The sequence below is a fragment of the Rhinoraja longicauda genome, chromosome 14 (genome assembly GCF_053455715.1).
Source record: "Rhinoraja longicauda isolate Sanriku21f chromosome 14, sRhiLon1.1, whole genome shotgun sequence".
In the NCBI taxonomy this organism is placed as follows: Eukaryota; Metazoa; Chordata; class Chondrichthyes; order Rajiformes; family Arhynchobatidae; genus Rhinoraja; species Rhinoraja longicauda.
The window spans coordinates 47,761,501-47,787,663 of NC_135966.1; the positions used below are offsets into that span (position 1 = coordinate 47,761,501).

A 26,163-nucleotide genomic window follows, 5' to 3' on the forward strand; every position below is an offset into this window, starting at 1 on the left:
CTTTCAGTAACTGCGTATTGAGTTCATCAACACTTTCCAATCTGATGCCATGTAAATAATCGCCCACCTATTTGGTTTTCTTACCAAAGTGGATAACTGTACATTTATCCATGTTACACACAAGAGACTGCAGACACTGGAATTCTGAGCAAAACTCAAAAGTTTTTTCACTGTATCAAATCATGAGCCTGAAGAAGGGCCCTGACCCGAGATGCCATCTGTCCATTTCCCCCCACAGATGCTGCCCGGCTTGCTGACTTCCTTCAGTATTTTGCTTTGTTTATATATTGACTGCATCGGCAATGTCCTTGCCACTTGCCACTTGTTCAATCTAATGATGTCACCATGAAGCTTCTATCTGTCCTCTTCACAAGTGACAATCTCACCCCAGGCACACTCCAATTATCCAAGGCCTCAAGGCCCTTCTTTCTGAACAGCGACCGCTGGCTTTTAGATTTCCTGGTTCTCAGGGACCGTTTGAAGGGGACAAAAGAAGCTTTTTAAGTTGCAGGGAAAGTCATGTATCTTATCGATAGGGCAAAACTAGGGTGAAACTTGGGGTACTGTCAGGAAGTGAATGGGAGCTATTAGGGAGGGAGAATAAGGACCGAAGAACATGGACACAGGGATGTAGGAGTTGTGAAATGCAGAATGGGAAGACCTGGTCAGCATGCCAGGCTGGGCATGTTGTCTATTCCCAGAGGGGAAAAAGGTGGAGACAGCTGAGCCAAAGCCACAGACGAGAAAGCGAGTTTTCTGAAATGTCGTTGCATTCCTAAGAAACCGCGTGTAATAAAAACAATTGCACCAAAGGGAAAAAAAAGCGTTCGGGACGAGAGAGTTTCAGACAATAACTTTAAAAAAAACTTTTCTTGCAGGTTTTTCCAAATAAAGATCTTTTTAGTAGCTATACCGGGTACCAATTAAGGTACAGTGAAATCTGAATAACCATACAGCCATACTAAAAAAAAGCCGCAAGACACACAACTACATAAATGTTAACATAAACACCCACCACAGCGGATTCCCCACGTTCCTCACTGTGATGGAAGGTAATAAGGTCCAATCACCTTCCTCTTTATTCTCCTGCGGGTGGGGCAGTTGAACCATCCGCAGTCGGGGCGATTGAAACTCCTGCAGCCGGTGGTCGAAGCCCCCGGCAATCGAAACTCCCATGTCGGACAATCGAAACTCCCGCGTCGGGGCGATTGAAACTCCCGCGTCGGGGCGATCGAAACTCCCGCGTCGTGGCGATCGAAACTCCCGTGTTGGGGCGTTCAAAACTCCTACGGCTTGGAGCCCCCAATGTCAGTCTCTAACCAGAGACCGCGGGCTCCGTGATGTTAAAGTCCACCGGCACCCACGGTTTGGAGCCCCAAAGACGACCCCCGACAGGGATCGCGATCTCCGTGATGGTAAGACCGCAGGCTCCCGCGATGGAGCTCCCGGTCGATCTCCAGCAGAGGCCACCAACTCCTCGACGTTAGGCCGCAGTGCGGACGGATACACGATACGGAAAAAATCGCATCTCCGTCGAGGTAAGAGATAGAAAAAGTTTCCCCCAACTCCTCCCCCCCACCCCCCCACATAAAACAAGCTAAAGAACACTAAAAAACAACCAATCAACACATACAAAAACAGACACAAGGACAGACAGACTGTTGGCGAGGCATCCATTGCTGGTGCCACTTGTATGTTTAAGTGTAAGAAAATAACTGCAGATGCTGGTACAAATCGAAGGTATTTATTCACAAAATGCTGGAGTAACTCAGCAGGTCAGGCAGCATCCCAGGAGAGAAGGAATGGGTGACGTTTCGGGTCGAGACCCTTTAAGTGATTGCTTGTCAATCTTAATGTCCACCTGCAGTGAAACTGACAGGCTGTTCTCTCAAGCAAAAATGGCATCTGATTACATGGAAACAACTTTTTTCCCCTTTACTGCTTAAATCCAAGACACCTATTTTTCTGATTGTCAATTTCCAAAGTACTTTTAAGTGATTTTCCGGTTTCCGTTTTAAATTGTGTCATAACTAATTGGGCTCACATAATGTAAACGGTGTTCTTAATTCATCAGTCAGGTTATGTCCAATTTGTTTTACGGAAACACACATCACAACAGAACCATAATATCAGGGCGGCACAGTGGCGCAGTGGTAGAAGTGTTGCCCCGACAGTGTCAGGGACCGGGGTTTGATCCTGACTATGGGTGTTATCCGCATGGAGTTTCTACGTTCTTCCTCGGACCACGTGGGTTTTCTGCGGGCGATCCGGTTTCCTCCCACGTTTCAAAGTCATGCAGGTTTGCCGGTTAATTGGCTTTTGTAAATTGTCCCTAGTGTGTATATTCGTGCTAGTGTACAGGTGATCGTGGTTGGGACTGAACTGAACTAAACTAAACTAAACTATAAACCAGAACCATATTAAACCAGAAGGCGACAATGTGCACAGAAGGAAGATGAGTTACTACTCCTCAAGCTTGTGTTGGGCCTCAATCTAATTGTGCAGGAGTTCACCGACCAATAGTTCAGAGGAGAAGTGGGATGGAGAATTAACATTGCAGGCAATGGGGCCATACCTAGTGACTGAACCATTTCCAGCATTTTCTGTTTTTATTTTAGATTTCCAGCATATGCAGTCTTTCATGATTTTCATTGACCATAATATTTATTTTCTTTGGCAGTAAGCTGTCAGCTTTCCTGATGAATTGCTTTAACTTTTTACTTCTCTCGTGTGAATCATGTGCTCTGACACTCAGTTCACTCTGCAATAATTGCTTTGTTTTCATTTTATTTCCAGTGCCAATTTCCCATGCCCTTCACCTCTCGGATAGTTTCTGTCATGACTTGTGCACGCTGATGATGACAATGGTGAGAACAATACAGGGACAAAGTCATAGAGTCACACAGTCACAGAGCGCAGACACAGGCCATTTGGCTCACGTCATCCACATGAAACACACTGTAATATGAGTCACATTTACCAGCATTTGGTCCATAGCTGGCTGTGTACTGACGAGTCTCGTGTTCATCTGGAAGCATCTTAAACATAGAGCCATAGAGCGTGGAAACAGACACTTCAGCCCAACTTGCTCACGCCGACCAACATGCCCCATCTACACTGATGCCACTTGGCCACACTTGGCAAATAAACCTCTAAACCCATCCTATCTCTGTACTTGTCCAAATATTGTGATAGTTCCTGCCTCAACTACCTCCTCCGGCAGCTTGTTCCATACACCCACCACCCTTTGTGTAAAAAAGTACCCCTCAGGTTCCTATAATATCTTTCCCCCCTCACCTTTCCCCCCTCTGGTTCTCGATTCCCCTACTCTAGGCAAAAGACTTGGATGAAGGGATTAAAAGTAACATTAGCAAATTTGCAGATGGCACAAAGCTGGGTGGCAGTGTGAACTGTGAGGAAGATGCTATGAGGTTGCAGGGTCACTTGGACAGGTTGTGTGAGTGGGCAGATGCATGGCAGATGCAGTTTAATGTAGATAAGTGTGAGGTTATCCACTTTGGTGGTAAGAATAGGAAGGCAGATTATTATCTGAATGGTGCCAAGTTAGGAAAAGGGGACGTACAATGAGATCTGGGTGTCCTAGTGCATCAGTCACTGAAAGGAAGTATGCAGGTACAGCAGGCAGTGAAGAAAGCCAATGGAATGTTGGCCTTCATAACAAGAGGAGTTGAGTATAGGAGCAAAGAGGTCCTTCTGCAGTTATACTGGGCCCTAGTGAGACCGCACCTGGAGTACTGTGTGCAGTTTTGGTCTCCAAATTTGAGGAGGGATATTCTTGCTATTGAGGGCGTGCAGCATAGGTTCACTAGGTTAATTCCCGGAATGGCGGGACTGTTGTATGTTGAAAGACTGGAGCGACTAGGCTTGTATACACTGGAATTTAGAAGAATGAGAGGGGATCTTATTGAAACATATAAGATTATTAAGGGATTGGACATGTTAGAGGCAGGAAACATGTTCCCAATGTTGGGGGAGTCCAGAACCAGGGGCCACAGTTTAAGAATAAGGGGTAGGCCATTTAGAACAGAGATGAGGAAAAGCTTTTTCAGTCAGAGAGTTGTAAATCTGTGGAATACTCTGCATCAGAAGGCAGTGGAGGCCAATTCTCTGGTTGCTGTCAAGAGAGAGCTGGATAGAGCTCTTAAAGATAGCGGAGTCAGGGGGTATGGGGAGAAGGCAGGAACGTGGTATTGATTGTGAATGATCAGCCATGATCACATTAAATGGTGGTGCTGGCTCGAAGGGCCGAATGGCCTACTTCTGCACCTATTGTCTATTGTCTATTGACTGTGCAGTTACCCTATCTATTCCTCTTATGATCTTGTACACCTCGAGAAAGTCACCCTTCATCCTCCTACGCTCCAAGGAATAAAGTCCTAGCCTGCTCAACCTCTCCCTATAGCTCAGGCCTGCGAGTCCTGGTAACACCCTCGTAAATCTTCACGGCTCCCTTTCTAGCTTTGCAACATCTTTCCTATAACAGGGTGACCAAAACTGAGTGCAATACTCAACAAAACTGTCTCATCAAAGTCTTATACAACTGTAACAAGACCTCCCAACTTCAGTTCAGTTTAATTTATTGCCACAGTGAAACATTTCTATACTCAATCCTTGGGGTGAAAATAAATATTTCTTAGATTCCCCCTAATCTTCCTCCCTCTTACCTTAAATTTATGTTCTCCAGTTTAAGATGCCCCTACCATGAGTAAACCTTTCTTCCTATTTATTTCTATCAGTTTCCCTTGGCCACTTCACTCCAAGAAAAACAACCCCAGCCTATCTATTCTTCTCAGAACTGAATCTTCACTGCACCCCCTCCAAAGCAATCACGTCTAGCTTATGGTGTAGATTACAGATCTGTACGAAGTACTCCAGATGTGGCCCAACCAATGCCACTCAAAGTTGTACTAAGACGTTGCTTTACTTTATAATGTTCCGATCCTTGATCGGACTTTGCTGGCTTTACCTTGTGCTAAACGTTATTCCCTTATCATGTATCGATACACTGGAAATAGTTCGATTGTAATCATGTATTGTCTTTCCGCTGACTGGTTAGCACGCAACAAAAGCTTTTCACTGTACCTCGGTACACGTGACAATAAAGTAACCTTCTATCATAACCAGGATTGGAGATCTTAGTGAGCTGCTGGTCAGCTGTCAATTTAATCAGTAAGGTTTCGGGATTGAGGTAGAAACAGGTAAAGAAGGAGGAAGGGGAGGAATTTAGTTTAAAGATACAGCGCGGAAACAGGCCTTTCTGCCCACCGGGTCCTCGCCGACCAGCGATCCTCGCATATTAACACTATCCTACACACACTAGGGACATTTTTTAAACATTTACCAAGCAACCTACATACCTGTACGTCTTTGGAGTGTGGGAGGAAACCGAAGATCTCAGAGAAAACCCATGCAGGTCACGGGGAGAAGGTACAAACTCCGTACAGACAGCACCCGTAGTCGGGATCTAACCCTGGTCTCTGGCGCTGCATTTGCTGTAAGGCAGCAACTCTACCGCTGCGCCACCGTACCAAATTAAAGTAAAATCAGACACGAGCAGAGAAATAAAGAACTAGAAAGAAAATGGTTTAGAGATGGAAAAAGGAAATAGAAACGAAAAATGCGATGAAAATTAAAAACTCTTTACCAGCAATTTATTAAACACAGGAAGGAAACGCAACAATTTAAAACTTTTTCTTTCTTTGCCCAAGAAACTAATTGCCAGTGTGGTAGCAATTATCAGATAATAAAGGGCATAATAACACAGCTAATTATTTATTAACTGTTATTTATTTTTGCTTTGGACAAGCAGGAATGCACGTGTCCACATCATCAACATTACGCAATGCTTGTTGAAATCCTGAACTTTACAATCATATCTCAGTCTTCTCACTCTCCATTCCAAACTTACATTTCTTGTCAAAAATCATTCTGTAATTTTTGTGTACCACCCCTCCTAAAAGTGTTTCCTCCTTTTGGAGTGAGGGTTTCTCTTTGCTACCTTCACGATTACATCTCTCTTAACAAAGAACCATTAAATCCAGCCTGCATCTGTTCATAGGAGTTTAAAAGGTGCTAGTTAGCTCCCAATATATCCTCTGTTACTGGGGGAAATACTTTGAGAGTATTTCATAAGTTTATAACTTAGGAGTAGAATTAGGCCATTCAGCCCACTCCGCCATTCAATCACGGCTGATCTATCTTTCCCTCTCAACCCCATGCTCCTGCCTTCTCCCCATAACCCCTGACACCCGCACTAATCACGAATCTATCAATCTCTGCCTTTAAAATATCCATTGATTTGGCCCCCACAGCCTTCTGTGGCAATGAATCCCACAGATTCTGGGGCTATTCTAGACTCTCCCACCAGTGGAAACATCCTCTCCACATCCACTCTATCCAGGCCTTTCACTACTAGGCAAGTTTCAATGAGTACTCAGTACTCCATTGGCTCAAGTGTCATGAGCTGCCCGAGGCTCTGAAAGATATTAGTTCAGGGTGAGAACAAGAGAATGCAGATGCTGGAAACAATAGCAAAACACAAAATGCTGGAGGAACTCATCCGTGCAGTGAATGGATGCTTGACTTTTCAGGTGGGCACCCCCCTTCAGACTCAGGAAAAGTCACGACCCAATGCGTCACCTGTCCAATCCCTCCACAGATGCTGCCTGATCCAATGAGTTCTTCCAGCACTTTGTGCTTTCCTTAAATTCGGAGTGAAATGGTCAGCAAACGCTGTGTACTCTCCATCTATATACTAAATCTCTCGTTTGTTTGTTTGTTTATTCCTGAACTACAGCCAAAACGGTACACGATAGCGTGACAATTTCAGGCCCACCTTACTCACCGTCGTCCCCCTTTGGTGCTAATGGAAGAAGTTTCATTGAAACCGGTGTTATATTTTTAAAGTTATTCACATTTTAAAGTTTAAATTTATCTCCTAGGGAGGGAGGGAGGGGGGGGGTGGAAGGAGGGGGAGGAGGGAGGGAGAGGGTGGAGGAAGGATAAAGGGGGTTGAGGGGGATGGAGCGAGGGGGTGGGGAAGGGGGAGGGGAGGGGAAAGGAGTGGGGGAGGGGGAGGGGAGAGGGAGGGAGGGGCGAGCGGGGAGGGGAGGGGGAGGGGGAGGGAGGAGGGGGAGGGAGGAGGGGATGGGGAGGGGGGAAGGGGAGAGGGGAGGGGGAGGAGAGGGTGCTGCACCAATGCAGGAGAGATTTGGGCCCAATGGGTCCACTTGGTCTAATTTTCCTTTAAAGTTATGAGGTAGCATTTGACATCTACCTGCACATTTGGTTGGGGATACTGGTTCAGTGGCTGGATTTGCCATTTATAATTTGGTGCCCTGTGTGAGCTACCATGGGGTGATGATCAACTTCCCCCCACTTGGCCATCCGATGGTCAAGCAGCTGGTCATCTGACAAAGCAACTTGATTCATACCCAACTACAGCCAAACCAAAGCTTCACTATGCACATTGGACTATCAATCACAAAGCTGATTTTCATAAGTTCATAAGTGATAGGAACTGAATTAGGCCATTCGGCTCATCAAGTCCACTTCGTCATTCAATCATGGCTGATCTATCTGTCCCTCCCTCCTCCATTCTCCTGACTTTTCCCTACACCGGTACTAATCAAGAATCTATCTATCTCTGACTTTAAAATATCCATTGACTTGGCCTCCACACCTTTCTGTGGCAATGAATTCCACAGATTCACCACCCGCGGACTAAAGAAATTCCTCCTCATCTCCGTCCTAAAGGCAAATTCCTTTAATTTTGCAGTTCTAATATTTTTGATAAAAGCAACAAAAAAAGATTAAAACAAATAATAGTGGTTCATTCAGAGCTTTTGGTAGAATTCAAACCTTAATTCCTGGAAAACATCAGAAAGTTGGATATTGGCTGACACAGAGATGACACTAGTTGATTACTTGGATTATCAGAAGGCTCCTGATAAGGTGCCACACGTGTGGCTGTTAAACAAGATAGGAGCCCCGTAGTATTAGAGGCAATGTACGAGCATGGATAGAATAAGAAAATAACTGCAGATGATGGTACAAATCGAAGGTATTTATTCGCAAAATGCTGGAGTAACTCAGCAGGTCAGGCAGCATCTCAGGAGAGAAGGAATGGGTGACGTTTCGGGTCGAGACCCTTCTTCAGACTGATGTCAGGGGGGGTGGGACAAAGGAAGGATATAGGTGGAGACAGGAAGATAGAGGGAGATCTGGGAAGGGGGAGGGGAAGAGAGGGACAGAGGAACTATCTAAAGTTGGAGAAGTCGATGTTCATACCACTGGGCTGCAAGCTGCCCAGGCGAAATATGAGGTGCTGTTCCTCCATTTTACATGGCACTGGAGGAGGCCCATGACAGAAAGGTCAGACTGGGAGTGGGAGGGGGAGTTGAAGTGCCGGGCCACCGGGAGATCAGATTGGTTAACGCGGACCGAGCGCAGGTGTTGAGCGAAGCGATCGCCGAGCCTGCGTTTGGTTTCGCCGATGTAAATAAGTTGACATCTGGAGCAGCGGATGCAATAGATGAGGTTGGAGGAGGTGCAGGTGAACCTCTGTCTCACCTGGAAAGACTGTTTGGGTCCTTGGATGGAGTTGAGGGGGGAGGTAAAGGGACAGGTGTTGCATCTCGTGCGGTTGCAGGGGAAAGTGCCCGGGGATGGGGTGGTTTGGGTAGGAAGAGACGAGTGGACCAGGGAGTTATGGAGGGAACGGTCTCTGCGGAACGCAGAAAGGGGAGGGGATGGGAAGATATGGCCAGTGTTGGGGTCCCGTTGTAGGTGACGGAAATGTTGGCGGTCCGTTGTAGGTGACGGAAATGTTGATGGATAGAAGATTGGCTGACTGGCAGAAGGCAAGGAGTGGGAATAAAGGGCATGATTTGGGCATGATTGAGTTAGCATATGAGGAAGAGTTGAAGGCTCTGGGCCTGTACCCGTTGGAGTTTAGAAGGATGAGGGGGGATCTCATTGAAACTTACCGAATAATGAAAGGCCTAGTTAGAGTGGATGTGGAGAGGATGCTTCCAGTAATGGGAGAGTCTAGAACCAGAGGGCACAGCCTCAGAATAAAATGACCTGCCTTTAGAATGGAGATGAGGAGGAATTTCTTTAGCCAGAGGGTGGTGAAAGTGTGGAATTCATTGCCATAGACAGCTGTGGTGGCCAAGACACTGGGTATTTTTAAAGCGGAGATTGATAGGATCTTGATTAGTAAAGGCATCAAAGGTTACGGGTAGAAGGCAGGAGAGTGAGTTGAGAGGGAATAATAGATCAGCCATGACGGAATAGTGAGATAGATTTAATGGGCTGAATGTGCGAATTTTCTGCTCCTTTGTTGTATGGTCTTATGGACACAAAAACACCAGAAATGTGGAGCAGGAATAGGCCAATCGGCCCCTCAAGTCTGTCTCACCACTCAGCATAATCCTAGCTGGTTAATCCTAGCTGGTTCCTCAAAACACTATTTAAAAAAATAATTAAATAGTTTTCTGTCTTAACTGTTTCAAGTGATCAACCAGAGTTTCACTAGTCTCCGAGAGCAGAAATTTCTATGCTCTTCAGTGTTAAATGAGGAATCTCTTATTTTGTATCATGGCTCCCTTGTTCGTGACCTCCCCATCAGTGAGCCCATCTCAACATCCCCCCTCTTAAACCACCTTGGGATCTAAGTGGGTCAGGCAATGTATTGTCAATGGAAATTTAAAGGCCACATTTCCACCTGAAACATTGCCCGTACATTTCCCTCCGCAGATTCTGCCCGACCCGCTGAGTTCCTCCAGCAGTTTGTTTATGCTCAAGGTTCCAGCATCTCTTGCATACCCTTAAGATCTTACATGTTTGAATAAACTCATCCCTCATTCTTCTGAACTCCGAGGAATAAAAACACAAAATGTGCCCCCTCCCTTACCAGGACAAGCATAGACAAAATCAAGAGACGAATAGATCGGGTAGATGTACAGGGTCTCTTGCCCAGAATAGGGGAATTGAGAAAACCAGAGGACATAGGTTTAAGGTGAGGGGGAAAAGATTTAATAGAAACATGAGGGGTAACTTTTTCCACACAAAGGGCGGTGGGTGTATGGAGCAAGCTGCCAGAGGAGGTAGTTGAGGCAGGGACAATCGCAACATTCAAGAAACATTTAGACAGGTACATGGATGGGATAGGTTTAGAGGGATATGGACCAAACACAGGCAGGTAGGACTAGTGTAGGTATGGCATGTTGGCCGGTGTGGGCAAGTTGCGCCGAAGGGCTTGCTTGTTTCTACGCTGCATCAGTCTTTGATTCTTAGCCTCTCAACCCAGGAAATAGCCCAGTGAAGTAACAAAGAACTGCAGATGCTGGTTTACCAAAGACAGACACAATGTAACTCAGCGGGTCGGGCAGCATCTCTGGAGAAAGACACGAAAAGCTGGAGTAACTCAGCGGGACAGGCAGCATCTCTGGAGAGAAGGAATGGGTGAGGTTTTGGGTGGAGACCCTTCTTAAGCATCTCTGGAGAACATGCTATTGCTATTGAGGGCGTGCAGCGTAGGTTTACTAGGTTAATTTCCGGAATGGCAGGACTATCATATGTTGAAAGACTGGAGCGACTAGGCTTGTATACACTGGAATTTAGAAGGATGAGAGGAGATCTTATCGAAACGTATAAGATTATTAAGGGGTTGGACACGTTAAAGGCAGGAAACATGTTCCCAATGTTGGGGGAGTCCAGAACTAGGGGCCACAGTTTAAGAATAACGGGTAGGCCATTTAGAACGGAGATGAGGAAAAACTTTTTCAGTCAGAGAGTTGTGAACCTGTGGAATTCTCTGCCTAAGAAGGCAGTGGAGGCCAATTCTCTGAATGCATTCAAGAGAGAGCTAGATAGAGCTCTTAAGGATAGTGGAGTCAGGGGGTATGGGGAGAAGGCAGGAACGGGGTACTGATTGAGAATGATCAGCCATGATCACATTGAATGGTGGTGCTGGCTCGAAGGGCCGAATGGCCTCCTCCTGCACCTATTGTCTATTGTGATCATATTGAATGGCGGTGCTAGCTCGAAGGGCTGAATGGCCTACTCCTGCACCTATTGTCCATTGTCTATTGTCTAACATGGATAGGTGACATTTCGGGTGGAGACCCCTCAGGTTGAGCTTGGTGAATCTCCTTTGAGCTGCCACCGGTGCCACTGCGTCCTCTAACAGTGTAGGGACCCATTCATCCCCCGGGGGATACCCGTGACAGGGATCATTCCCAGCGGCTGACTGCACTGCGCTGCACTGCACAGGCTTTGATTTACGGGTCGGATGTGGAAACTTAATAGGAAAGAGGAAAACCATGAACCCAAAACGGCATGAAACTGAAGTTTTTGTTGCAAATCACGTGCAGCGAATGGGAAACGCAGCACAGAGTGAGAGAGAGAGAGAGAGAGAGAGGTTATGCTGGAAGCAGTGGAGACTGAAGCACATGCCGTGTTTGTTTGTTTGTTTGTTTGTTTGTGCGAGCGAGAGGCGGGGTAAGGACAGCGAAGGGCGGGGTGTGGCTGGGATATGTATCAAGCGGCCTCACACACAGACAATAAATGCTGTCAGGCTGCGGCAGCTGGGAGCAGGAGGAGGAGGAAGAGGAAGAGGACGAGACAGAGACTGCCTAGTGCTCGGCGATGAACAATGTCCACGTTGCCCGAGCCCTGCCTGTAACTCACACACACACTGCTCGCCACTAGCCGCGGCTCCAGCCTGATGCTCTGGGTGACAGCAGCATCAGCTCCCACAAGAGGCTAGTGTGAGTGAGTGAGTGAGTGTGTGAGTGAGTGTGTGAGTGAGTGTGTGAGTGAGTGTGTGAGTGTGTGAGTGAGCGTGTGAGTGAGTGAGCAAGGGGCTTCTGGAGGCTGGCGGGGGGCACAGGCGAGGGGCACTCGCCCAGCCCGCTGCGCCCATGGCTCGGACGTACGGAGCAGCAACCCACCTCGGCCAATTCCTCTGCTGGCTGTCCCTGGCTCTGGCTTGTTCTGCACATGAAGCAGGCGAAGGTGAGGCGTGTGTATCTCTCTCTGCATGCATGTTGGCAGCCTGGCTCTTCAGTGCAGGCGGGTGTGGGGAGGAGAGAGAAAGTTTTGAAGTCGGGGCTGGAGAGTTGAAGGGAGGAGAAACCAAGCCTCTGCTTGTCTCTGCTTCCCTTCCCTTCCCTCGCCTCGGCGAGAGCCTCTGGTATTGATTCTGTCATTGCAAACTCCCCCCTGGGAGAGAGGAAAGCATTGAAACAATTAGCCCCGGGCTCTGGGGACAACCAAACCGCTGGAAGACAAGGGAATGAATGGCCGAGCAATTGTAGACATTTATCCGACGTTGGGGAAAGCAGAGGAATAATATTTTGGGAACGACAAAAATGTTGAGGAAGAGTTGTGAATCTGTGGAATTCTCTGCCTCAGAAGGCAGTGGAGGCCAATTCTCTGAATGCATTCAAGAGAGAGCTGGATAGAGCTCTTAAGGATAGCGGAGTCAGGGGGTATGGGGAGAAGGCAGGAACGGGGTACTGATTGAGAATGATCAGCCATGATCACATTGAATGGTGGTGCAGGCTCGAAGGGCCGAATGGCCTCCTCCTGCACCTATTGTCTATTGGGGTCTGTGTTTCTTTTCATTATATGAAGGCTTGTAGTACAATATTTTAAGATTGTAAAAGGTTTCCTTCATGGATCTGTTAATTTAAAAAATATATACTATTGTGAATTCACAGTAAAAATTATTGAGAAACTGAAAGAATGTGAGGAGTTTAACAATCTGGAGAAGTTAAGCCGATGAATTTATTAAAATATTGAATTAGTTAGAAAACATAGATTTGGGTTGGGAATGAATGAATGAGGAAATGAATGCAAACATTTTCTTGGGAGGTTTGAAAAGAGGAACTCTTAATATATTGGTGACAACTTGTTCCAGGTAGTTGCTGTAACATTTGTTTCTATACCATGAATTGGATATGACAAGATTGAATTAGGGAACACTATTTGTGTTAAACAGGCTGAATGGGTTACAACCTGATTTCAATCGGCAACTAGAGAACTACTTAAAAAGTTACTTTTGAAGTTGACAAGCAGGGGAAAAAAAGCTGTTGTTTGGGGAAAAAAATGTCTAGCAGGGAAAAAAATGTTTCTATGTAACCTCCGGGCAGTAATCTGACACTATTGCCTCTAAAGAACACAGTCTGTCTGTTGTATCACAGGAAACGACTGAAATTGACAAGCAATTGCTTCTATTGACATTCGTGAACTTTTTATTAAACCATTTTTAGCCTTTATATTTTTGCAGTTACAAAAAATGTCATATTGCAACTGAAAAAAACTATATTTTCTGAAAGACTGCCGGGTGAGGTGGGTGTAGTCATGTTATTGTGAGGGTGGTTATTCTCTTGGATGGCAATGAGCTCCTAGACTGATGGAGCTCGATCGAGTCGCCAGGTGGAAAATATTTGCCCCTCCCCCCCCGATTTGTCTTGAGGGGTCAGGAGGTGGGTCACTCCATCACAGTATACCCACTTTCTAACCAGAAAGGCAACTGAACCATCCTACCCCAACCAGAGGGCAGTCCTACCTCGTTGGTGACCCTTGGACTATCTTTGATTGGAATTTACTGGCTTAAACTTGCACAAAACGCTACTCCCTTATGTATCTATACACTGTCAATTGTAATCGTGTATTGTCTTTCCGCTGACTGGTTAGCATGCAACAACAGCTTTTCACTGTACCTAGGTACACCGGACAACAAACTAATCTGAACTGAACTTGCTCCATTTGTCTTCATTATTTGTGCGCTAATTGACAGTTGGACAAAGAGATGAGGGATTTGCCATTCAATATCACAGTGAAATGGTCTCTGGTTGGTGATGATCACTGCCTGGCATTTGTGTCAGATGTTGATCAGTTCAAGCCTAGCTATCTAGGATTTATTGGATTTGTTGGTGGCATAAGTGGTCTAGCTGAGGACACTACAGCAACCCAAGTTTAATCCTGACCTCTGGTGCTGCCTGTATGCAGTTTGCATGAAACATTGAAATTATTAATGTAAGGGATATTAGTATGGAGGAGCAGAATCTTTTTAGACCTTATACCCAATGTTTGTGAAAACTATTACTGGGTATGTTTAGTACAGACCTGGTGAAAATTATAATTTTCAACTGTATGGCAGCAATTTTTTTAAATGTTGTGTAAAACCAACTTCCATCTAAGTACCTTGGGGTGCAACGTGCAAAAGTTTAAGATGGAAGTGAGTAGGTTAACTGGCCACTGTGCATTGCCTCTATTGTGTGGATGGGTGGTAGAATCGGGGGAAGAGTTGAAGAGAATACGGGGAGAATAAGGTATCACAAAATGCTGGAGTAACTCAGCGGGTCAGGCAGTATCTCAGGAGCGAAGGAATGGGTGACGTTTTGAGTCGAAACCCTTCTTCAGAATAAGGTAGTGTTCTGCTTTCATCACCACTCCTGGCAGCACATTCCAGGCATCCACCAGTTTTGGTGTAAAAAGAAATAAAACTTACCCTGCCCATCTCCTTTATGCTCCCCCCCCCCCCTTCTGACCTTAAAGCTACACAGTCCAGCCTTTGGCATTTCCATTCTGGAAGAAAGGTCCTGACTGTCTACCCTGTCTATGTATCTCATAACTTTTTTTTAGCTTTAGATTTAGAAATACAGCGCAGAAACAGGCCCTTCGGCCCACCGGGTCCGCGCCGCCCAGCGAACCCCGCACATTAACACTATCCTACACACACTAGGGACAATTTTTTACATTTGCCCAGCCAATTAACCTACATACCTGTACGTCTTTGGAGTGTGGGAGGAAACCGAAGATCTCGGAGAAAACCCACGCAGGTCACGGGAAGAACGTACAAACTCCATACAGACGGCGCCCGTAGTCAGGATCGAACCTGAGTCTCCGGCGTTGCATTCGCTGTAAGGCAGCAACTCTACTGCTGCGCCACCGTGCCGCCCTTTTATTCATCTTTGCTGCATTTAATTTTTTTAATAAATTAGGTTTTATAAATTAACAGCTTATTTAATGTAATTCACTTGTATGGTATTATAGGTATAGGAAAGAACTGCTGATGCTGGTTTAAATCGAAGGTAGACACAAAATGCTGGAGTAACTCAGCGGGACAGGCAGCATCTGTGAAGAGAAGGAACGGGTGATGTTGTGGGTCAAGACCCTTCTTCAGGCCCCAAATTAAGCATTGTACCTTGTTGTGGGGTCGGGTCTTTGCTCGGCCCATGGTGTGCCCCGGTTGATGCTGCCCTCGTGTCAGAACATGTGAGGGGATTGCACTCTCAGGAATGATGCCCTACAGCATGTGGTTGCTCTGTAATCCTGGCTCCCCATACACCCCAGTCGTCAGGAGATGCATGTGACTGCTGCCTTAACGCTCATTCTATTTACAAGACTCCTGATGAGCGTGGTTGGTTGTGCGAGTGAATAAAATTTGCCCAGGCAAATCTCTCCCTCCCCTCCCCTAAATGACCTCAACATCAGCTTCCATCTGGTAATATATTCAAGCAATTGCCTAAATGGAACTTATTGGAGATTTGTTAATGGAAGCATTCATAAATCTTCCCCTCCAGACTTTGCAAGAACTGATGTGAGTATCTGCTGAGCAATTATACACAGTTTTACTCACAAGAAAATGCTTCTGCATTGTTCCTGCACTCATATTTCTGTTCTTGTAAGGGTTATTTCAAACAAGTCTCCTTACTGTTTTATTTTCTTTTCCTGAACTGAGCTGAACAGCTTGCACAGTTGGAAACAAACTCTCTTATTTTTTACATTTATTAATGTATTTTTCCCCCATAAAATAGAAGCTTACTTCCTCTTGCCCCCTGCCCCCAACATTTAAGTCAGAGTGTTACAGTCGGTATATGTTAGCTGTTGAAGTTGCTTATTGAGGGCAGCACAGTGGCTTAGGGGTAGATTTGTTGTCTTACAGTGCCAGACACCCGCGTTCGATCTTGACTTTGGGTGTTGTTTGTACGGAGTTTGTTCATTCTCCCTGTGACTGCGTGGGTTTTCTCCGGGTGCTCTGGTTTCCTCCAACGCTCCAAAGATGTGCACGATTGTAGATTAATTGGCTTTGGTAAAAAATGTTAATTGTCCCTAGTGTATGGAGGATAGTGTGAATGTGTGGGGATCTCTGGGCAGTGTGGAATCGGTGGGCCGAAGGGCCTGTTTCTGCGCTGTATCTCTAAACTAATCTTTTTTTTAAAAAGGTTTAAATCAATGTGTTGTACATCTCGGGAAACATTAAATGACTGAAGCTCCTCTGTGGAAAACTTGACCTAATGGAAGTCTTTAAGGCTTTGTCAGGCTGAAAATATCAATACGGTAGGCAGTAATAATAAAAGTTGGAATTGAGAAGAAAGGTCTTTATCTGAAATATGGGACTCACTTGTACAAAGAGTCAATATGAGCAGCAGGAATGTGTTTGAAGGGCAACAAGATGATTGCACGAGGAAGAAGGATATGGAAGGCCATGCAGTGTGTGCCCGATGAAGGGAAAAGGGAAGGTGTCGATGTATATAATAGTAACGTAGACATTTGACAAATTGCTCAAGGTTCCTGCAGTGATGTTGCAAAGGTTGACAAATGCACTCAACGTGTCCACGTTGTGCATTGTTATAAAACTCTTTGTGTCCTCGGTGGATGGGATAAAAACCAAACTTCCTCCACCTTCATCGTGACCCACTAATGGCTGGTGGGGGCACGTTGGCGGGAGTCCACGTTTCTTTTGGATGATAAGCATGTCTGAACAAAATGTAATTTGTCAGGTGTTGCTGTGGTCGGGGAATTGCTCTGTCGGGTGTGTTGTCTTTCAGTCCATCATTTACTGAGGCAGGATGATAATGATAACCAAACTTACCAGGCAAGTTGGCATGAGATCAGGAACATGTTTATTTAGGCCTTTCTCCATACTACACCCTGCTGCCTTCAAATATATTGTCCCAGTGAACAGCCCTTTGTACTGTTCTTCCTGATTGCAGCAAAGGAGGAGGCTATTCGGCCCATTAAGTCCATGCCAGTTTCCAGCAGAGCTCCCTCAGCATCTCCCATTTTCCTGTAGTGCTGCAATGTATTTTTTCTCTTGCATGTCCATTGACTATCCTCTTGGTTCTTGTGTTGCTTACCTATGTTAAGGGATAATTTATTGTGGCCAATCAAACCAACAGCATGTTCTTGAGAGGTGGGAAGAAACCCAATACTGCTCCACAGCAGTGGCACCTGAGGTCAGGTACTAGTGTCCCTGGTGCTGGGAGACACCTGAACTAACTGCAGCGTCAGCATATTGCCATGCTTAAGTTTAGATTTTTAGGTTTAGAGATACAGCGCGGAAACAGGCCCTTTTGGCCCACCGGGTCCGCGCCGACCAGCGATCCCCGCACACACTAACACTATCCTACACCCACTAGGGACAATTTTTACATTTACCAAGCCAATTAACCTAACCTAACGTCTTTGGAGTGTGGGAGGAAACCGAAGATTTCGGAGAAAACCCATGCAGGTCACGGGGAGAACGTACAAACTCCGTGCAGACAGCAACCGTAGTCGGGATCGAACCCGGGTCTCCGGCGCTGCATTCGCTGTAAGGCAACAACTCTACCGCTGTGCCACCACGCACCGAGCACTCAGTAAGGCAGTAAGTCAGCAGATTGTTTCGACGGGCAAAGGGAATCACAACCGTCCAATCACACCCAAGTCCACTTCTCCTGTTGGAGCACTGGGATCACGGATTTGTTGTCTGGAATCCAGGCTCACCTTTCTCCTTTCCTTTTACCCTGAGGGGCGTTGGCAGATTAGCTGACACAGGCTAGTTCATATGTAGTAGAATAAAAAATGGTATAGTGAAGAAAAAAAAAGACACAAAGTACTAGAATAACTCAGTGGGTCAGGCAACATCTCTGGAGAACATGGATAGGTGGGGTTACTGGTCGGGACAGTTCTTCAGACTGATCAGACTAGTACAGTGAAGTATCAGTTAAATGGTGAGTGGTAGGGTTGAGTTTATTGCCATATGCACGTGCAATGCAGAACAGGTACATTAACAATCTTTCAGCAGCATTGCAGGAACATATACTCAGACAAACAAGCTGAAATATGTATTATACATAAATGCCACAAAATTCTACAAGATGCTAAAAATAACGATGACTGCAAACCCCCCCCCCCCCCCCCCCCCCCAAAACTTTAATGCAAAGCACCGTTGGAAAAAACAAAACAAATCCATAGTGGAGGAGTAACTGAAAGATATTGATGTTCAGGTATATTCAGGTACCAAGGGTATCTGCACATGAAACACTGAACGTTAGTGTAATTATATGTAGGAAAAAAAACTGCAGCTGCTGGTTTAAATCGAAGGTGGATACAAAATGCTGGAGTAACTCAGCAGGTCAGGCAGCATCTTGGGAGAGAAGGAATGGGTGATGTTTTGGGTCGAGACCCTTCTTCAGACTTAATGTAATTATGACTAGCAATCGAGAAGACAAATGGTATGCTGACTTTTTTTTAACAGGAGGATTCAAGTGTAAAATTAATGACTCCTTGTTTCAGTTTTATAGAGCTTTGTGAGACTGGAACTGGAATATTGTGTGTAGGTCTGTCCTTGCTATCCAAGTAGGGATTTTTCAATAGAGAGAGTGCACTGAAGATTCACTAGGTTGATTCTAGGGAGGGCAATAAGTTGTTTGAACAGACTGGGCTAATATGTTTATGAATTTAAAACAAAACCTGAGACGTGATCATCCTGAAATACACAAAACTCTTACAGGACTTGACAGAGACGATGGAGTGGTGATGCTTTCCCTGACGATCACACATACCACCCTATGACTAGCATAGGCCATCATTTGGACCATGTCCTCTTCTCTTTGCTACCTTTGTGCAGGAGATTCAGAAGCTTGAAGAACCACACCATCGGGTTCAGGAACAGCTACTTTCTTGCAGCCGTCAGGTTTTTCAACTAATTTGCACATTCCTAATCTTATCTCGACAACAAAAGACGAGAGACCTCCACACTGGTAGAGTTGTTGCCTTACAATGCTAGGGACAGGGTTCAATCCTGACTATGGGTGCTGTCTGTATGGAGTTTTGTACGTTCTCCCTGTGACCACGTGGGTTTTCTCTGGGTTGCTCCGGTTTCAATAGACAATAGGTGCAGGAGGAGGCCATTCGGCCCTTCGAGCCAGCACCGCCATTCAATGTGATCATGGCTGATCATTCTCAATCAGTACCCCGTTCCTGCCTTCTCCCCATACCCCCTGACTCCGCTATCCTTAAGAGCTCTATCTAGCTCTCTCTTGAATGCATTCAGAGAATTGGCCCCCACTGTCTTCTGAGGCAGAGAATTCCACAGATTCACAACTCTCTGACTGAAAAAGTTTTTCCTCATCTCCATTCTAAATGGCCTACCCCTTATTCTTAAACTGTGGCCCCTTGTTCTGGACTCCCCCAACATTGGGAACATGTTTCCTGCCTCTAACGTGTCCAACCCCTTAATAATTCCAAAGACATGTGGGTTTGTAGGTTAATTGGCTTCCATAAATTGTGCCTATTATCTTGTATCACTTCCGAAGAGTCCACCAGGGACTATACTGGAGGTATCCTATACCCACTAGGGACAATTTAAAACAAAAACACTATCCTACCTCCACCATCCTGTGTGTAGGATGTGAAACTGTTACAGTTAAGTTTATTGTCACGCGTACTGAGGTACAGTGAAAAGCTTTTGTTGCGTGCTATCCAGTCAGCGGAAAGATATTACATGATTACAGTCAAGATATTTATTGTATTTAAGAGTATGGAGTGATTGTAGATCTGCCTCTGTGGCTAATATGCAAATGTCACCTGGGTTGGGCACCATCTGGAAGGCGATGGGTGTGAATGGGTAATCAGTGGTCAGCGTGGACTCGGTGGGCCGAAGGGCCTGTTTCCACACTGTATCTCTAAATTAAAGGAAATGCTACCATGGACATTTATTGTTTTGCTTTTAATGCAGTCTTCTTTCTTTTTGAAGTTTTTATGTAATTGATGTATCATTTGTTTTTGTGTGTTTGGCTGAGTCGATGTACATGTTATGTGAGCAAGATTTCCCGTTGTACCCTACCTCGTCATTGTTGTGCATATGACGTTAAGTTTGACCTGACTTGAGCAGGGGGCATAGTCTCAGAATAAGGGTTCAACCATTCGAGATAGAGATGACAAAACAATTCTTCACTAATGGGGAATCACTAGATCTGTGCACTCAAGAGGCGGGAAGACTAAGGCTGAGTAGCTCAAGGAAGAGAGCAGTAGATGGAGCCAGAATGAGAACTGAATCTGGAAATGTTTACAAGTTAACATCGAATTGTGATTATGGAAATCTGGGCTAAGACTATTAGGAGTACTACCTCTTCCTAAAAATACACTTTGTATTAGTGAAAAGATTGAAAAATTAATTGCTTGACGCTTAGAGTTGCTACCACTGGGAATGGAATCTCTCATGAGGTCTATAATGCACCAATTAGATTTAAACTTTAATAAGAATGCACATTGTGTATACGGGATTAGCTGGTATAGATATCTGCTTAAATGTCAAAGTCCAGATTGCACTGTAACTTGGTATGTGGTGCTTGCTTTATTCAGCTCAAAGAATATGAATGGAAGTCGCCTAAATAGTTAGCTAATTTTATATGTAGGAAAAAAACCTGCAGATGCTGGTTTAAGTTGAAGGTAGACTGAAAATGCTGAGTAACTCAGTGGGTCAGGCAGCATCTCTGGAAAGAAGGAATGGGTGACGTTTCGGGTCGAGAAGAAGGGTCTTGACCCGAAACATCACCCATTCCTTCTCTCCAGAGATGCTGCCTGTCCCGCTGAGTCGCTCCAGCATTTTGTGTCTACCTTAGCTAATTTTATAGGTCTATCATTACTACTCTACAAATATATTTTTAAACTCTGCAGGATTTTTTTTTCTTCATTGAGCGCCATTTCTAAATACAAAAAACAGCAAGAAATTCTTGCATGTATATTGTAGCTTCTTGACCTTGGAGATCTCAAGGTGCATTGTAACCAATTTAAAAACAAAGTGAATACGGCAAACTTCCACAAGCAGAGTGCCAAGATAATGTAGGCTGAATTGGATTGCTTCGTAAAATAGACACGGAGATCACGGCATACAATTAACCTGGACTTATTCCTTGCAATCCAGGCAGCACACTCATTGGGTTGGCTGTTCATGTACACTGCTGCTGTGTACAATCACAGTGAAGCGCGCGGATTAGTGGTTGCATATCACGGTTGGGCACCCAATATCATAACTGGTGTGTAGTACACAAAGATGGACACAAAATGCTGGAGTAACTCAGCGGGACAGGCAGTTTCTCTGGAGGGAAGGAATGGGTAACTTTTCGGGTCAACACCCTTCTTCAGACTGAGTCAGGGGAGCGGGAAACTAGAAATGTGCAAGAGTACCAAGTGAATTTTGTACACAGGACAGATCAAAGCAGACAATGGTCAAGGAAATGTAGAATGGTTCATTGTTGGCTGAGGGGAAGGTGACAACGAGGCATATATATATAAACAATAAAATTAATCAGGAGGACAGTGAAACTAGTCGGAAAACCAGCATTGTCTGCTTTGATCTGTCCTTTTCACACCTTAAATTCACTTTGTACTCTTCCAAGGCTTGATGGTGTAGGTGCAAAGTTGATGTTTCTCCAGCACTGGCAGGTGCAAAAGCAGTGGTGACGATCTCAAAACAAGGGGTCAGCCATTAAAGGACTGAGACGAGGAAAAGATTTTTCATGGAGAATGATTACAGAGGCTCAGTTGTGAGTAAACTCGAGGTAGAGATTGATAGATTTTGGCAGAGTCCAGACGAAAGGGGCTAATGGAGGAAGGTATCACTGTAGTAAATGATCAGCAATGAACTCATTGGCTGTACAGTGGCTGACTGACCTTGGCTTCTGTTTCTCAGTTACTATCACGGGCAGTGGCAGCTGACTGACAAGGACACGTGTGGCTGGATCACTGTGGTGGTCATTAATGGTCAGCTATGCGTATGTTACACTCACTACACTTTACGAAGAGAGGATGATAAATATTCGGCTCTTTTTACAACGAGAAAATCAGTCGTACCTTCTTGCAATAATGGGGGGGAAACTGAAATCTTGCAGACATGTTTGCCTCTAGCCTGAAAGGATTCTGTGCACGGGTGCATGAGAGGTCATGGCCTTGGTGACCTTGATGGTCTTCAGCAATATGGTGCTCATTCTGCTCAGAGACCAGGACTGTGGCTGTTCTAGGTGTTGATTTTACCGAGAACTCCCTGACAGAAATGCTGTCTTGCACATTGCTCTTCAGAGTGGCTCGGATGGGATAGTTGCTATCTGAACACCTTGGGCCTATTTGGTTTCCTCCCGCGAGACCACCCCCTCCCTCCCCCTGCTTTGCATGTCCTCTGGTCACTTTCCCTGTCACATTTCACTCCATGGGGAATGCACACTAGTGTATCGATCTGTGGGCACAAATGGTTTGTGCAGTAGCCTTGTGATCAAGACTGCTCATCAATGTTTCGAACGATACTCCCATCACACCACAGCAGCATTTCTGGAATCGTCAAAATCATCAAACACTTGTTTGATTGTGGAAATCAATCTGCCGCTAACCTGCACGTTGTAAATGATGTGAGGTTGTCTCTTCTGAATGTGTCTTCAGCTGTGTGTGGCTGCCTGGGAGCTTTGCGCTCCACAATACCAAATGATCTCCATACCAAAAGCTCAGCGGGCCAGGCAACATCTCTGGGTAGAAGGAATGGGTGACCTTTCGGGTCGAGACCCTTCTTCGGACTGAATCATTTTGACCAGAAACATCACCCGCTCCTTCTCTCCAGAGATGCTGCCTGTCCCGTTGAGTTACTCCAGCATTTTGTGTCTGTCTTTGGTTTAAAACCGCATCTGCAATTTCTTCCTACACGCCCATAACTCCAGTGTGAGATATCCAAACATGCGCGATACTCCTGAGGCCTCTGGGTATCAGTGTGTCACTGTGTCAGGTGAAACTCAATGCACACCTCAGTGCACCAACCCAATTGTTAACATTTAAAGTCACTCTGTTTTGGTGCTATTGTTTCAAGGGTAAAATCATCCCTGCTGTTCAAACATACACATCAAATCTTTTCCTGCATCTATCCATATAGCAGTCCCTCACTGTTGTACTGGAGAGCCACTAAAATGGGATGTAAACACAACTTGTTCTAACTTGAGGTACCACAGTGAAGGCTATTGTCACATGTACCGAGGTACAGTGAAAAGCTTCTGTTGCGTGCTAACCAGTCAGCAGAAAAACGATTACAATTGAGCCATTTACAGTGTATAGATACATGATAAAGGAATAACGTTTAGTGCAAGGTAAAGCCAGCAAACCCCGATCAAGGATAGTCCGAGGGTCACCAATGAGGTAGATAGTAGTTCAGCACTGCTCTCTGGAGGTGGTGGGAGGGTTCAGTTGCCTGATGACAGCAGGGGTGTCACGGTGGCGCAGCGGTAGAGTTGCTGCCTTACAGCGAATGCAGTGCCGGAGAACCGGGTTCGATCCCGACTACGGGCGCCGTCTGTACGGAGTTTGTATGTTCTCCCCGTGACCTGCGTGGGTTTTCTCCGAGATCTTCGGTTTCCTCCCACACTCCAAAGATGTGCAGGTATGTAGGTTAATTGGCTGGGTAAATGTAAAAATTGTCCCTAGTGGGTGTAGGATAGTGTTAATGTGCGGGGATCGCTGGGCGGCACGGACTCGGTGGGCCGAAGGGCCTGTTTCCGCGCTGTATCTCTAAATGAAATGACAGCTGGGGAGAAACTGTCCCCGAATCTGGAGGTGTGCGTTTTCACACTCCTGTACCTTTGCCCGATGGGAGAGGGGAGTCGAGGGTGTGGCCAGGGTGCGACCCGTCCTTGATTATGTGGTTGGCTTTGCCTAGATGTCACCCCATGAAGGAACATATGGAATGACAGTGTAAATCAAATGGACTACTTGTTGGCACCAGGCATAGCTGGCAACGATCTCTCTTCTACACCGATGCATGATGAAAGGGTAGCCCAAATCCGAAGCAGATATTTCCAAGAGAGTCTGTTATCCTTGAATCTGACTTGAGCATAGTTTGGTATTTGTCGCAAGCAAAACCAACCAAATAAAAGTTCATTTCAGATTTACAAGGTTTGTCCTTTATGGAATTTGATGACAAAAACTCTTTTGTAACAAAAGAATTGTGCTTGTTTTGGTATATTTTCTCAATCACAACAAGCAAGCAGACGTGTGCATGCTTCAGCATATGTGCCAACTCTCTCTCCCTCCTACGTACACACACACACACACACACACACATACACACACGCGTACACTTATATACACAAGCCCTCTTTGTGCACAATGCATAAATCATCTCTCTCAAATTTTCTCCCACTCCCATACTCGTGCAGAAACTCACTCTCTCTCTCTCTCTCTCTCTCTCTCTCTCTCTCTCTCTCTCTCTCTCTTCTGTCTCTTTCACATGCATGCACATAACCTCTGCCCTTCTGTCCCATTTTGAGGTCCCATTTTGAATGGTGTAGGAGTAGGTCATTGACTGCAACAATCCCACCATTCAGCACTGTGACATTATATTATTCACAGGTGGAGGGTAGTTTTGTGAAACGGTGGTGTCAGGGGGGGGCTGTAATATTTCAGTGCCTTGTCTTCCAATGCATTTTGAAACTGATTCCTGCTCCGAATCAGTCACCGACTGCAGGATGATACGACCCTTCGCATGACCCAGCTGGACCTCGTGCTGTGTCCCTTGAACTTTGTGGGGAGCACCAAAGTTGCTTTGTCGTTCTCTTCAGGTGATGTAATGCTGAGGATGATCAGTTCTGAGGAACGGGCCAAGGTCCAAAATATACTTTGTTGCTGTGCTCACAAATTGGAAGCAAATAAGGAGGCCGTGGGGCCTTATTGTTCCTTCTCTGGGTCTGGGAAACAGCGATCCATCTCGCTGTTCTGTCCTGCCTCCTTGGCCGCAGAAGACTTTTCTCTTCCTTGATGTACATCCAAGATATTAATGTTATAATTGGACAGATAAACTCAATTTTAACATTCAGATGATGCCATCAAACTATCGGCCAGATTGAGAGAGTGGGTTATTTTTCAATCACGAGTGACAAGTAAAATTATTTCTCCAGCTTTATAGTGTAAGAAAATAACTGCAGATGCTGGTACAAATCGAAGGTATTTATTTCACAAAATGCTGGAGTAACTCAGCGGGTCAGGCAGCATCTCAGGAGAGAAGGAATGGGTGACGTTTCGGGTCGAGACCCTTCTTCAGACATCTCCAGCTTTATAAATCTGGTTCGTAAATGTCCGATCGCAGGTAGAGTTTCGGGATGCGTGGCTTGGAATCCAGGTTGTCCCAATGGAATGCTGCAGATTGGCGGGAGGTGTGGAGAAAGGAAGGGGAAGGAGTACAGATTAGCTGAAGCTGTGCAGATGAGCAGCATAAACCACACGTTACGCATTGCCTCTTCATCGAGGGCTGTCCTAGTGACCACCCTCGCTAGTTGCAACTGACTGCCAAGTGCAAATCGGAGGCACATCACTGAGGTCGACGTGCAAATCATTCATCTCCATCTAATCGTCCAAGCGGATTACAGAGCGTTTTAATCCTGTGATATAAATTCATAAGTGATAGGAGCAGAATTAAGCCATTCGGCCCATCAAGTCTACTCCAACATTCCATCGTGGCTGATCTATCTCTCCCTCTCTACCCCATTTTCCTGCCTTCCCCCCCTCCCCAGAACCCGTACTAATCAAGAATCTATCTATCTCTGTCAAATATCCACTGAATTGGCCCCCACAGCCTTCTGTGGTAATGAATGTTGAGGCCGATTCTCTGGATGCTTTCAAGAGAGAGTTAGATAGAGCTCTTAATGATAGCGCAGTCAGGGGGTATGGGGAGAAGGCAGGAACGGGGTACTGATTGTGAATGATGAGCCATGATCACATTGAATGGCAGTGCTGGCTCGAAGGGCCGAATGGCCTACTCCTGCACCTTTTGTCTATTGCGTTCCACAGATTCACCACCCTCTGACTAAAGAAATCTCCCCTCATCTCCTT

General features: G+C 45.6%; 1 protein-coding gene across 1 annotated transcript in view; it reads left to right on the forward strand.

Annotated features, from left to right (window-relative positions):
- The first annotated feature begins 11,683 nt into the window (after nucleotides 1-11,683).
- The window catches only part of adam19b (ADAM metallopeptidase domain 19b), a 157,285-nt gene continuing 142,805 nt past the window's right edge, over nucleotides 11,684-26,163 (forward strand). The window contains exon 1 of the mRNA XM_078411234.1: nucleotides 11,684-12,042. Coding sequence (XP_078267360.1) covers nucleotides 11,949-12,042 — 94 coding nt within the window. The 5' untranslated portion in view covers nucleotides 11,684-11,948. The remainder of the gene's footprint in view (nucleotides 12,043-26,163) is intronic.